The following is a 13,892-nucleotide window of genomic DNA, read 5'->3' on the forward strand; positions in this document are numbered from 1 at the left end:
TCTCGCAAAAATTGTGCTTGTCGGCGTTGAATGTGCAGTCGAAAATATAAGAACGCTTTGGAAATGTCAAAAACTGTAAAATATGCTTTCCGACTGGCTATGGGCTGGTCAATACCCTGATCGTCTTCCTGTGAAGTTACCAGCATTTACAGGCCTTAATTTTTGCTTTAAAGTAAAATTAAAGTCCTCCTTTAACCTTTAATGATATTTACACCAGTGGTTTCGAAAACGGACAATACTGGGGTTTGGCAGCTTGAAAGCTCGAGGTGTGTTTTTAACCATTGCTTTTGTTTATTACTTTTTATTTATGTATGTAAAGAAGGAAGTTCTTCGCTCCTAAGCGTCTAATGTTAGATAGAACAGAAATAAATCACGTTTTTTCTGACCTTCAAGGCGTTGTATGCCGTTAACAGTGGGAATCTCACACTGTTTGGTAGCTCAACAACACTTACAGAGCGTCGTTTTCACTGTTGAGGTAACATTTTCGGCACCGGCAATCATTATTCTTTCACCTTTAAATTTACTACATTTATTAGTACTTCCGTTAAATCCTTGCATTTGGCTGCTCAACGAAGCTTTCCGACCTTGGTTTTCACTTTAAAGTACAATTTTTAGGACTGGCAGTTTTCCCATTTTTCAGATTTAAGTCTCTTTGAGTGCAGAAAGTCTTTTCCTCTGTAAGCTTGAAATCTTCTGGGTGCATTCATTCGTTTCAATTTTAATAGCTAACTTCTTTCCATTTAAATCACGCCTTCTTCTGCATTGATCTCTAGTAACTTTCTTGTTTTGCAGTTACTCTCTGAAACCCTTGGAAAATTTTATGGGATTTGAACTACTTTCTTGTAGCAGAAGTGGAACAATTGTGGGTCAAACTTGAGTAAACCTCTTTACTTTATTTTAAGGAAACCGCGAGAGTTAATTGTAAAATTTGCAAAATATATGTAAGGACCATTGATGAAGTAAGGACCATTGATAAAGTCCTCAATAGAAAGAAATTGTGAAATATAGAATAGCGGCAGGGGTTTTGGAATAGTCTGCGACGGACAGGCTACTTGCAAAATACTCTTTTTTTATTTTGGTTGGACTGCTTCTTGTTTTGAATCTCTCTTTAACACATGTCTTTACAGATAGCCAAGATAGTAAGCTTTTAGTGATGTTTGTGGTAGCTTTGTTTCTGATATGTATATCTCTCTCAATTATTTGATTCTTGAGAGGAAATGTTCTATGATGACATCTTATGACTCATTATTTCATAAGGTTTGTTCAGTTTATACTAGAATAACCTTCAAAACTTTTTGTGTAGTAGACGGTCGAATATTAGAAATTGGAACATGTTTTTTAACGGTCGTAGGTTTGTTTTTTTTGCAGTATTTGCAATAAATGTTCTATATACAAACCTAGGATTACCTCCCCTTGCAGGATGGGTTCAAAGTGCAGGTGATCCTTGCGGTGAGAATTGGTTGGGTGTTCAGTGCGTGGGGCCTAACATCACTGGAATGTATGTTCGATGCTAGATCCTATAGATGCAATATTACTCTGTTTTATTCAACTAGTAATTGGTCATATGTTTCTGGCCTTTTTAACCTCTCATTCTTAAGTAAGGAGTCAGATTTTAGTGGTTCTTTATGCTTTTTATGGACTTTGTACTGAGATTGACACTGGATAATCAGTGTTCTTCCTGGTTTAAATATTGGAGGACAGCTGGGTTATTTCATTGGTAAACTTCACAGCTTTAATAACTCTGTAAGTAGCAAGATGAAACCTTCAAATTAGTTCAATGATTTACTGTGCAATCCTTTCCTTGAAACTAACAGGGAAGGAATGCCTGTTAAAAAAAGCAGCAGATGAGTTTGTACTAGATTGCAAAGTTGACAGCCGCTATTGTGACATAATGCAGGGATCTTACCAATAATCATATTGGAGATGTTGTTCCTTTTCAACTTCCACCTCACTTACAACGCCTGTAAGCTTGTAGGCAATTATTAGATGTTTTGGCAATGCTTCGGGAACATGCTTTGTAGAATTTGGGCAATAGGGAGTTCTTTTATTAGATTTTATAGTATATGATGATGCAATATACAATAAAAGGTGGCTAGTGCACAATAAGGCCAATGATTTTTGCAATTGGCAGGTTGCTTTCTGGTAATAAATTGACTGGAAGCCTTCCATATTCTGTATCAACTTTAACATTACTCTATGATTTGTAAGTAATGGAAAACTGTATTTTGATTTTTTTCATCAAAAGTTGTAGAAATGCAATACAACTAATGCAAATACTTACAATCCTTGCAGGATTGTCAATAATAATCAATTAACGGGTGCAATTCCAGACATTTTTCTGGGTCTTACAGGTTTAGTTAATCTGTAAGTATTTTCATTTGATCTTTTGAGTGTTTCTTAACTTCCATTTGAAAACTGTATCAGTTCATATTTTGTTATAATTAGTATGAGCTTTAGAATATTTTCAATCGATCTTTGCTTTTGCAGAGATTTCTCTTCTAACAATTTTAGTGGTCCACTCCCTGCCTCCATGAGCGATTTGACAAGTCTTTCTTCTCTGTAAGTTACATACATTTTTCTTGGCAGATACAGAGCTTAAATGACTAATAAGCTTTCTTTTACTTGAGTAGGGGCTGTTCTTGAAACATTCTGAAATATTTTAGGTTTGCTTGCAGGCATTTGCAGAATAATATGTTAAGTGGAACTGTTAATAATCTAGCAGATTTGCATTTGACAGACTTGTAATTCTCTTTTCAACTACTATATCTGTTCATTTCCAGAAATTCAATGCTTGAATATTTTTAGGTGTGGTAAAATTTTTGGAAGGTGTAGATTAATTTACAGAAACTGATAAAAGATAGCACTCAAGAAGCATTTCTTTTGGATTGGTGGCAATGCCAATTTTATTCATAAAATGTTGTTACTATATTTCAGCAGAAATATAGAGAACAACCTTTTTACTGGATGGATGCCTCCAAAATTGTTGACAATTACAAACTTCAAGTAAGGATATGCAAAATTTCGGATAACTCGTGCAAATTTCAAAAAAAAATTATCACCTTGCTTGTTATGCATCTTGATCTTTGTCATTTCTGGATTATGGATAACCTGGGCACAAGGGTTCTTAACTTTCATCATCCCTATATTGACAGGTATGGTGGCAACCGGTTTGACAAATCTCCTGCCCCTCCACCACCTTCTTCTATTTCTCCATCATCCCCAAGAAGTTGTGGGCATAATTCATCATCAGGAAAGAGTTCCCACGATGAAAGAAAAAGCAAATATTTAACTAGTGGGAGGATTGTTGGTATTGCAGTAGCAGGGCTGTTAACTGTCATTGCAGCTGTGCTTAATATTATGTTCTTTGTGACAAGGAAACATGAAAGGAATTCACGTGTGGAAAAGAAATATAAAGGCAAGGATAAATATAAAAATGAGGAGAAGATATTTTATAAAGATGTGGAACGGGCTCCCGTGCCGCCCTGACATACCTCTGAAACGGGCTCCATCATACCTCTGAAACGGGCTCCATCAAATCTCTGGGGGGAAATTTCATCCATGGCTTTCCTGAATGTAGAAATTTCAAATCCTGCTTGATCATTATATACGGTATCTTTCAAGAATATTTGAGTTCGTTTGCATAATGAATACATTATTCTTTGGCAAAGTCCGCTTGTATAATATATACATTATTCTTTGGTAAAGTCCTTTTAAATGAGCAATTTTTCTCTTCTTCCTTATTTATCTATCTAGGAGGAATTCTTCATTGAAATTTAGGCATATTTGCACATCATTCTCCTGATGAATTTTGGATCGTCTACCTGAAGATTGTTCTTCGTTTTACATTTTTTGTTCTTCGATTTATTCCCAACAACATTTATGTTTTACGGACAAACTGAAACAGGAAGATTTTATTAACTCGTTTGATAGCTTTCTTCTACCATATTTTTCCCACTCAAGATCTCTGCAGTAATTTCTGTGCCTCTGTTATTTTTCAGAATTATATGTTCAAGTATGATAGTGTCCACGGACAGTGGAAGCATCATGAAGTCAAGGTCAAAGACTCGAAAACTTTACTCTTTGGAGAAAAATCTGTTGCTGTATTCGGTTTCAGGTAAAACACTTGTTTATGGAGATCAATGAGAGTTTCTTAGGTCAATTATTGCTTGAGCTTAGGCATGAACAGAGTGTAAGTGCTGAAATTGTCTATTTTTTCCTATTTATCCAACTGTTCACATTTTGGTTTGAAAACTGTAGAAATCCTGACGAAATACCATGGGGCGAGGTCGGCGCAGAGTATGTGGTTGAATCCACAGGTGTCTTCACCGACAAAGAGAAAACAACTGCTCACTTGAAGGTTTGAATATTACCATTCCACAATTCAATTATAATTGATTTTTTCCTTCAAAGTTTATTCGACATGCTACTAATTAAAAATACAATGTACCTAAAAGTTGATAAATGATATTTGAGGCGCAGGTAACTAAGGAGTTGTCACATGTAATACCGCTCCCTCCCTACATGAGCAAGGAGATTTGGCAATAGCATGTCCGCTTTGGCTCTTTCTCAATTTATAAAATTGACACTGTTGACTGATATCGGCATAACCAACCCTATTCTAAGTTGAAACTTCTTTCAAATTGAGCAGTCACCTCATGAAAGGTTACCTTAAAATTGCTCCATAGTTGTGACTATTCGAAATTGACGAGGTGATTAAAAAATAACATGTTTGTTTTCAGTTTCTTTGGAGAACAATCTATTCTATGATTTTTTTTGTGGTGCATGCAAAAATATTTGAAAGGCTATTAACATATCTAATTTTGTAAATTTCAAACGGTATAAAGTGCAACAATGGAAATTACAATTTGAACTCCATATAATAATTTTTTTTTTTGTTGATTTCTAATAGGCAGGTGCTAAAAAAGTTGTTATCTCAGCTCCAAGCAAGGATGCACCTATGTTTGTTGTTGGGGTTAATGAGCACCAATACAAATCTGATTTGAACATTGTTTCAAATGCAAGCTGTACTACTAACTGCTTGGCTCCCTTGGCTAAGGTTTGCAATGATATTTTTACTAAATTATCACAGTTTTCATTGTATAGGTGTCTTTATATGAGAAAAATTACATATTGTTGGGGAGGAACTATATGCTAAAAGAAAACAAAAACACTTTGTTTTCTCTGGCAGGTAATCAATGACAAGTTTGGCATTGTTGAAGGTCTCATGACAACTGTCCATTCCATCACAGGTACACTTACTATGAACTAGTATTATGCCCTTGAATTTTATTGATACAAGGCGTTTGCAAGCTGCATTGACTTATGTTTCTGTATGTAAACAACAACACAGAAGACAATTGATGGACCATCAAACAAGGACTGGCGAGGTGGCAGAGGAGCTGGTTTTAACATTATTCCTAGCAGTACAGGAGCAGCAGAATTTTGTTAATATGAATCCCCACCAGCATCGCCTTTTATGTTCTCACAGCTACTAATTGTGATTGTATTTTTGAAGGCTGTTGGCAAGGTTCTACCAGCTCTCAATGGAAAGTTGACTGGAATGGCCTTCCGAGTACCCACACCAGATGTTTCAGTTGTTGATTTGACTATTAGACTTGAGAAGTCTACCACTTATGACGAGATCAAGGCGGCCATTAAGTAAGTAGTCTCAGTTACCCCCTAAGAAGAGGAAGGGATGAGGATATATACAATCTCTGTCAGGAATAAGTTTCGAGGTTGTGTATTTCATTTTAACTATATATGGTGCATTTCATTTTATAGGGAGGGATCTGAGGGAAAATTGAAAGGAATTCTTGGTTACACAGAGGATGTTGTGGTAACCTTGTGCCATATAGAGACTTGACAACTAACAACCCAAAAAACTTCAAGAACTTGAAGAAGATATAGTATATTGGGTAAGATTTATTGTTTCCAATTCCAGAAGAGAAAAATCCTTTCTCACTCATGTCACAATTTTCACTCATACTTCTCTAAAGTTAAGAATTGCACTTATCAGCGATCCAATGCATTCACAGGCTTAGGGATCGTTTCACTACCTTTGTTGAATAGGGAATGATAATTTTGTATTGGGAGAAACATATAAAGAGCATTGCTCATTGAAGATTTTTCAAGCTTTTGTATATATAGATATAGATATAGATATAGATATAGATATATATATTAAAAATAAAAAAATTCATATTACCATTCATGTTTCAGAATCTAGATTATCTGTATCATCTATGATCTATCATGATTCATGATTCATCATCATCAATTCAAGTTTCAACATATGCCATATTGAAGCAACATTTTCAGTGTTCACTCTCCAAAGAGGCAGAGATCACCTTCTCATATCAAGCCAAGGGTTCCTTTTTTGCTGGCTAAATATATCTTGTTATCTGGGCCGAGTTTACCTCTTATTACTTGCTAGTCGAGTTTGCTGCTTTGTGGGCTGAGTTCTGCCATTTTAAATGGGCTGAGTTTTGTCCTTTTGAGGACCCAGTTCCAGTCTATTTCTGGAGTTCAAGATGCTACTAAAAAGGGGGTTTAGTCCCCCCTTGTTGTGCCATTCAAGCTGCCCAAGACCTCTGTTATTGGTGGCTGAGGATTTGTTTGGAAGAACTGTGGGTAATATTTGATATCAGTCTTGCGTTTTTTGAATCTATCTTGTGCTAGACCAAAACAGTTCCAGTAAAAACTTAAAAGCCAAGGGAGGCAGTCTTGCTTGTGTCTGCTTGTATCATGTCACCTATGTTCCAACTTCCAAGATGAAGATAATGCCAAATGGAAAAACCTTTGATTCTTTGTCCTTTTATGATATAATGGAATGAAGCCATGGAATCCTTTGATTCCAGCATTGTTAATCCAGGTTTGCCTGTGTATTTATTATTAAAAAAAATGAATTATTTCCCTCTTCATGGATCTTTGAGCCATTTCAGAGCATTGCTGCATTGATCTCAAAATTTAAAAATTTGAAATAACCTTTAAGATATCTGGGGTGCTTTCATAGCTCTTCTTCCCATTTCAGTGACTAGTCCATTAAAATCTTCAGAGGGTCATTTCATAAACTAATTTCAGATCATGTTCTTGTACTGTACAGTATCCTATCTTAATAACAGATTTTTAAAACTACAAGCATTTCCAATTTCTGGGTCTAACAGACCAAAGCTCATTCTCGATAGCTCATGTGCCTTTTCAGTTTTTACATAGTACTTTCCAATTTTCACGTCAAAAAGACCAAAGCACATCCTTAACAATTCCTGTTCATTATTGCATAGCAGTTCACAATTTGCTGAAACGTATTGGTTTTTTTAAAACGGGAGGGTTTTTTCAGGAAAACACCTGAAAAACAACTAGAAAAAAACAAAACGTTTCCAAATCACCCAAAACGTTTTTTGGCCGTTTTTTTGCCGTTTCTGGGGTGGATAAGTATCCAAAACATAAAACGACATTTTGGCCCTTCAGGCAGCCGTTTCCGGTATCCTAGACTAATTCAGAAGATGGAGGAACCAAAATACCTTTCTGTAGCTGATTGCTTTTTACTATAAAGGAAATTTGAGTTTCATCAACATTGAGTTCATTAGAGCTGTTATGATACTCAGCAACGGATGTGTGGCAGGTTATATTCCTTTCTGATGATTGGTTTGGTTTATTATTTGACATTTCCTCCATGTTATATTTGTCCTTTCCCATTGAAATATTTAACAAATCCCCATATCTATATTCTTCTTTAGTTCTTGTTGAATAGGGTCATCGTGAGTTTCTTCTATCTTTATTTTTGCAGTTAACGTGGACAAATTTTTTTGACCTTCTGGCAGGTGTTGGACACAAACATCACTTCTAGTGGCATCTGGAATGCCATAAAGTTCCTGACAATTTTCACGTGTTCTCACACTAATAGGAAGTCCGGAAAGAACATTTGTTTTAGTTGCTTGACCTTCATCATTATTCTCATCAGAATCTACTGAATCACTATAAGTAACTGGAAGAAGATCTAGACACTAATAGGAAGTCCAGAAAGAGCATCTGTTTTAGTTGCTTGACCTTCATCATTATTCTCATCAGAATCTATCGAATCACCATAAGTAACTGGAAGAAGATCTAGAGCTGATATTTGAGACATTTCTGAAGCACTGAAGATAGACAATGAATTTGGCATGCTTGCAACATTTAAAGTTGACAAGTTTGGGGATTCTTTCCAATTCTTTGGATTAGAATGCCGACAACCATTTTCTAAGAATTTTCTGTCCCTGGGCATGTTCCTGTTTAGTCCATAATTTATGTTTTAATTTGCTAAATATACAATGAAATATAAAACAAATAAGTAAGCCAAATCCCCTTCAATCAATGTTCTAAAAAGGTGTGAGCATTGTGAGTCATCTGCCATGCTCTAGTGTTTTATGTTATTGAAGAAACATAGAATGACTAAATGTTGAACCAAATGTTTCAGTTACTAGGCTTTTCTATCAGTTGAAATTCCTGCAATTACAGTCTTTTGACACAGAGGCTTCCCTTCTGTATGGACCTGATCAAAGGCACTCTCCTTGGATGTGACATGCTTGAGATTAAAATTTTGAATTGAGTCAACTTCTGCCTTGCTTTTTATGGACTTTGTACTGAGATTGACACTGGATAATCAGTGTTCTTCCTGGTTTAAATATTGGAGGACAGCTGGGTTATTCATTGGTAAACTTCACAGCTTTAATAACTCTGTAAGTAGCAAGATGAAACCTTCAAATTAGTTCAATGATTTACTGTGCAATCCTTTCCTTGAAACTAACAGGGAAGGAATGCCTGTTAAAAAAAGCAGCAGATGAGTTTGTACTAGATTGCAAAGTTGACAGCTGCTATTGTGACATAATGCAGGGATCTTACCAATAAACATATTGGAGATGTTGTTCCTTTTCAACTTCCACCTCACTTACAACGCCTGTAAGCTTGTAGGCAATTATTAGATGTTTTGGTAATGCTTCGGGAACATGCTTTGTAGAATTTGGGCAATAGGGAGTTCTTTTATTAGATTTTATAGTATATGATGATGCAATATACAATAAAAGGTGGCTAGTGCACAATAAGGCCAATGATTTTTGCAATTGGCAGGTTTCTTTCTGGTAATCAATTGACTGGAAGCCTTCCATATTCTTTATCAACTTTAACATTACTCTATGATTTGTAAGTAATGGCAAATTGTATTTTGTTTTTTTTCATCAAAAGTTGTAGAAATGCAATACAACTAATTCAAATACTTACAATCCTTGCAGGATTGTCAATAATAATCAACTAACGGGTGCAAGTCCAGACATTTTTCTAGGTCTTACAGGTTTAGTTAATCTGTAAGTATTTTCATTTGATCTTTTGAGTGTTTCTTAACTTCCATTTGAAAACTGTATCAGTTCATATTTTGTTATAATTACTATGAGCTTTAGAATATTTTCAATCGATCTTTGCTTTTGCAGAGATTTCTCTTCTAACAATTTTAGTGGTCCACTCCCTGCCCCCATGAGCGATTTGACAAGTCTTTCTTCTCTGTAAGTTACATACATTTTTCTTGGCAGATACAGAGCTTAAATGACTAATAAGCTTTCTTTTACTTGAGTAGGGGTTGTTCTTGAAACATTCTAAAATATTTTAGGTTTGCTTGCAAGCATTTGCAGAATAATATGTTAAGTGGAACTGTTAATAATCTAGCAGATCTGCATTTGACAGACTTGTAATTCTCTTTTCAACTACTATATCTGTTCATTTCCAGAAATGCAATGCTCGAATTTTTTTAGCTGTGGTAAAATTTTTGGAAGGTGTAGATTAATTTACAGAAACTGATAAAAGATAGCACTCAAGAAGCATTTCTTTTGGATTGGTGGCAATGCCAATTTTATTCATAAAATGTTGTTACTGTATTTCAACAGAAATATAGAGAACAACCTTTTTACTGGATGGATGCCTCCAAAATTGTTGACAATTACAAACTTCAAGTAAGGATATGCAACATTTCGGATAACTCGTGCAAATTTCAAAAATGTTTGATCACCTTGCTTGTTATGCATCTTGATCTTTGTCATTTCTGGATTGTGGATAACCTGGGCACAAGGGTTCTTAACTTTCATCATCCCTATATTGACAGGTATGGTGGCAACCGGTTTGACACATCTCCTGCCCCTCCACCACCTTCTTCTATTTCTCCATCATCCCCAAGAAGCCCTGGGCATAATTCATCATCAGGAAAGAGTTCCCACGATGAAAGAAAAAGAAAATATTTAACTAGTGGGAGGATTGCTGGTATTGCAGTAGCAGGGCTGTTAACTGTCATTGCAGCTGTGCTTATTATTATGTTCTTTGTAACAAGGAAACATGATAGGAATTCAGGTGTGGAAAAGAAATATAAAGGCAGGGATAAATATAAAAATGAGGAGAAGATATTTTATAAAGATGTGGAACGGGCTCCCGTGCCGCCCTGACATACCTCTGAAACGGGCTCCATCAAATCTCTAGGGGAAATTTCATCCATGGCTTTCCTGAATGTAGAAATTTCAAATCCTGCTCGATCATTATATACGGTATCTTTCAAGAATATTTGAGTTCGTTTGCATAATGAATACATTATTCTTTGGCAAAGTCTGCTTGTATAATATATACGTTATTATTTGGTAAAGTCCTTTTAAATGAGAAATTTTTCTCTTCTTCCTTATTTATCTATCTAAGAGGAATTCTCCATTCAAATTTAGGCATATTTGCAGATTATTCTCCTGATGAATTTTGGATCGTCTACCTGAAGATTGTTCTTTGTTTTACATTTTTGGTTCTTCAATTTATTCCCAACAACATTTATGTATTACGGACAAACTAAAATAGGAAGATTTTATTAACTCGTTTGATAGCTTTCTTCTACCATATTTTTCCCACTCAAGATCTCTGCAGTAATTTCTGTGCCTCTGTTATTTTTCAGAATTATATGTTCAAGTATGATAGTGTCCATGGACAGTGGAAGCATCATGAAGTCAAGGTCAAAGACTCGAAAACTTTACTCTTTGGAGAAAAATCTGTTGCTGTATTCGGTTTCAGGTAAAACACTTGTTTATGGAGATCAATGAGAGTTTCTTAGGTCAATTATTGCTTGAGCTTAGGCATGAACAGAGTGTAAGTGCTGACATTGTCTATTTGTTCCCATTTGTCCAACTGTTCACATTTTGGTTTGAAAACTGTAGAAATCCTGATGAAATACCATGGGGCGAGGTCGGCACAGAGTATGTGGTTGAATCCACAGGTGTCTTCACCGACAAAGAGAAAACAACTGCTCACTTGAAGGTTTGAATATTACCATTCCACAATTCAATTATAATTGATTTTTTCCCTCGAAGTTTATCCAACATGCTACTAATTAAAAATAAAATGTACCTAAAAGTTGATAAATGATATTTGAGGCTCAGGTAACTAAGGAGTTGTCACATGTAATACCGCTCCCTCCCTACATGAGCAAGGATATTTGGCAATAGCATGTCCGCTTTGGCTCTTTCTCAACTTATAAAATTGGCACTGTTGATTGATATCGGCATAACCAACCCTATTCTAAGCTGAAACTTCTTTCAAATTGAGCAGTCACCTCATGAAAGGTTACCTTAAAATTGCTCCATAGTTGTGACTATTCGAAATTGACGAGGTGATTAAAAAATAACATGTTTGTTTTCAGTTTCTTTGGAGAACAATCTATTCTATGATTTTTTTTGTGGTGCATGCAAAAATATTTGAAAGGCTATTAACATATCTAATTTTGTAAATTTCAAATGGTATAAAGTGCAATAATGGAAATTACAATTTGAACTCCATATAATAATTTTTTTTTGTTGATTTATAATATGCAGGTGCTAAAAAAGTTGTTATCTCAGCTCCAAGCAAGGATGCACCAATGTTTGTTGTTGGGGTTAATGAGCACCAATACAAATATGATTTGAACATTGTTTCAAATGCAAGCTGTACTACTAAGTACTAACTGCTTGGCTCCCTTGGCTAAGGTTTGAAATGATATTTTTACTAAATTAGCATAGTTTTCATTGTATAGGTGTCTTTATATGAGAAAAATTACATATTGCTCGGGAGGAACTATATGTTAAAAGAGAACAAAAACACTCTATTTTCTTTGGCAGGTAATCAATGACAAGTTGGGCATTGTTGAAGGTCTCATGACAATTGTCCATTCCATCACAGGTACACTTACTATGAACTAGTATTATGCCCTTAAATTTTATTGATACAAGGCGTTTGCAAGCTGCATTGACTTATGTTTCTGTATGTAAATAGCAACACAGAAGATAGTTGATGGACCATCAAACAAGGACTGGCGAGGTGGCAAAGGAGCTGGTTTTAACATTATTCCTAGTAGTACAGGAGCAGCAGAATTTTGTTAATATGAATCCCCACCAGCATTGCCTTTTATGTTCTCACAGCTACTAATTGTGATTGTATTTTTGAAGGATGTTGGCAAGGTTCTACCAACTCTCAATGGAAAGTTGACTGGAATGGCCTTCCGAGTACCCACACCAGATGTTTCAGTTGTTGATTTGACTATTAGACTTGAGAAGTCTACCACTTATGACGAGATCAAGGCGGCCATTAAGTAGTCTCAGTTACCCCCTAAGAAGAGGAAGGGATGAGGATATATACAATCTCTGTCAGGAATAAGTTTCGAGGTTGTGTATTTCATTTTAACTATATATGGTACATTTCATTTTATAGGGAGGGATCTGAGGGAAAATTGAAAGGAATTCTTGGTTACACAGAGGACGTTGTGGTAACCTTGTGCCATATAGAGACTTGACAACTAACAACCCAAAAAACTTCAAGAACTTGAAGAAGATATAGTATATTGGGTAAGATTTATTGTTTCCAATTCCAGAAGAGAAAAATCCTTTCTCACTCATGTCACAATTTTCACTCATACTTCTCTAAAGTTAAGAATTGCACTTATCAGCGGTCCAATGCATTCACAGGCTTAGGGATCGTTTCACTACCTTTGTTGAGAAGGGAATGATAATTTTGTATTGGGAGAAACATATAAAGAGCATTGCTCATTGAAGTTTTTTCAAGCTTTTGTCAGGATTATTGAATGTATTAGAACTAATTCAGAAGATGGAGGAACCAAAATACCTTTCTGTAGCTGATTGCTTTTTACTATAAAGGAAATTTGAGTTTCATCAACATTGAGTTCATTAGAGCTATTATGATACTCAGCAACGGATGTGTGGCAGGTTATATTCCTTTCTGATGATTGGTTTGGTTTATTATTTGACATTTCCTCCATGTTATATTTGTCCTTTCCCATTGAAATATTTAACAAATCCCCATATCTATATTCTTCTTTAGTTCTTGTTGAATAGGGTCATCGTGAGTTTCTTCTATCTTTATTTTTGCAGTTAACATGGACAAAAAATTTTGACCTTCTGGCAGGTGTTGGGCACAAACATCACTTCTAGTGGCATCTGGAATGCCATAAAGTTCCTGACAATTTTCACGTGTTCTCACACTAATAGGAAGTCCGGACATAACATTTGTTTTAGTTGCTTGACCTTCATCATTATTCTCATCAGAATCTATTGAATCACTATAAGTAACTGGAAGAAGATCTAGACACTAATAGGAAGTCTAGAAAGATCATCTGTTTTAGTTGCTTGACCTTCATCATTATTCTCATCAGAATCTATCGAATCACCATAAGTAACCAGAAGAAGATCTAGAGCTGATATTTGAGACATTTCTGAAGCACTGAAGATAGACAATGAATTTGGCATTCTTGCAACATTTAAAGTTGACAAGTTTGGGGATTCTTTCCAATTCTTTGGATTAGAATGTCGACAACCATTTTCTAAAAATTTTTTGTCCCTGGGCATGTTCCTGTTTAG

At 35.4% G+C, this 13,892-nt stretch overlaps 3 protein-coding genes and 1 pseudogene across 3 annotated transcripts in view; all 4 read left to right on the forward strand.

The window, feature by feature from the left end:
- The window catches only part of LOC149257830 (protein STRUBBELIG-RECEPTOR FAMILY 1-like), a 71,224-nt gene extending 67,738 nt beyond the window's left edge, over positions 1 to 3,486 (forward strand). The window contains exons 2-9 of the mRNA XM_089388728.1: positions 1,369 to 1,498; positions 1,898 to 1,963; positions 2,132 to 2,203; positions 2,293 to 2,364; positions 2,488 to 2,559; positions 2,676 to 2,741; positions 2,935 to 3,003; positions 3,153 to 3,486. Coding sequence (XP_089244854.1) covers positions 1,369 to 1,498; positions 1,898 to 1,963; positions 2,132 to 2,203; positions 2,293 to 2,364; positions 2,488 to 2,559; positions 2,676 to 2,741; positions 2,935 to 3,003; positions 3,153 to 3,486 — 881 coding nt within the window. The remainder of the gene's footprint in view (positions 1 to 1,368; positions 1,499 to 1,897; positions 1,964 to 2,131; positions 2,204 to 2,292; positions 2,365 to 2,487; positions 2,560 to 2,675; positions 2,742 to 2,934; positions 3,004 to 3,152) is intronic.
- Positions 3,487 to 3,600: 114 nt separating this feature from the next.
- On the forward strand, positions 3,601 to 12,910 carry LOC149257831 (glyceraldehyde-3-phosphate dehydrogenase, cytosolic-like; the record flags this gene model as incomplete). Its single annotated transcript, XM_089414547.1, has 8 exons — positions 3,601 to 3,609; positions 3,999 to 4,114; positions 4,258 to 4,357; positions 4,910 to 5,056; positions 5,189 to 5,249; positions 12,295 to 12,388; positions 12,464 to 12,610; positions 12,730 to 12,910. Coding segments are annotated over 8 exons (756 nt in total), but the record flags the coding sequence as incomplete, so codon positions are not given.
- Positions 5,353 to 5,863, forward strand: LOC149257832 (glyceraldehyde-3-phosphate dehydrogenase, cytosolic pseudogene; annotated as a pseudogene).
- LOC149257833 (protein STRUBBELIG-RECEPTOR FAMILY 6-like) lies at positions 9,653 to 10,546 on the forward strand. Its single transcript, XM_089370258.1, has 3 exons — positions 9,653 to 9,712; positions 9,909 to 9,974; positions 10,124 to 10,546. Exons 1-3 carry the CDS (start codon positions 9,663 to 9,665, stop codon positions 10,455 to 10,457), a joined length of 450 nt encoding a protein of 149 aa, XP_089226384.1. The 5' UTR covers positions 9,653 to 9,662; the 3' UTR covers positions 10,458 to 10,546.
- Positions 12,911 to 13,892: the final 982 nt, after the last annotated feature.

The sequence above is a fragment of the Pinus tabuliformis genome, chromosome 6 (genome assembly GCF_031772625.1).
Source record: "Pinus tabuliformis cultivar Carrire ecotype Pingquan chromosome 6, CPIR1, whole genome shotgun sequence".
NCBI lineage: Eukaryota > Viridiplantae > Streptophyta > Pinopsida > Pinales > Pinaceae > Pinus > Pinus tabuliformis.

Bases quoted from the DNA above. Each gene is read 5' to 3' on its own strand.
- LOC149257833 (XM_089370258.1), top strand. From the start codon at position 9,663: ATGTTAAGTGGAACTGTTAATAATCTAGCAGATCTGCATTTGACAGAC. The intron at 9,713-9,908 runs GTAATTCTCTTT...GTATTTCAACAG, and splicing joins GATCTGCATTTGACAGACTT to AAATATAGAGAACAACCTTT. The intron at 9,975-10,123 runs GTAAGGATATGC...CTATATTGACAG, and splicing joins TTGACAATTACAAACTTCAA to GTATGGTGGCAACCGGTTTG.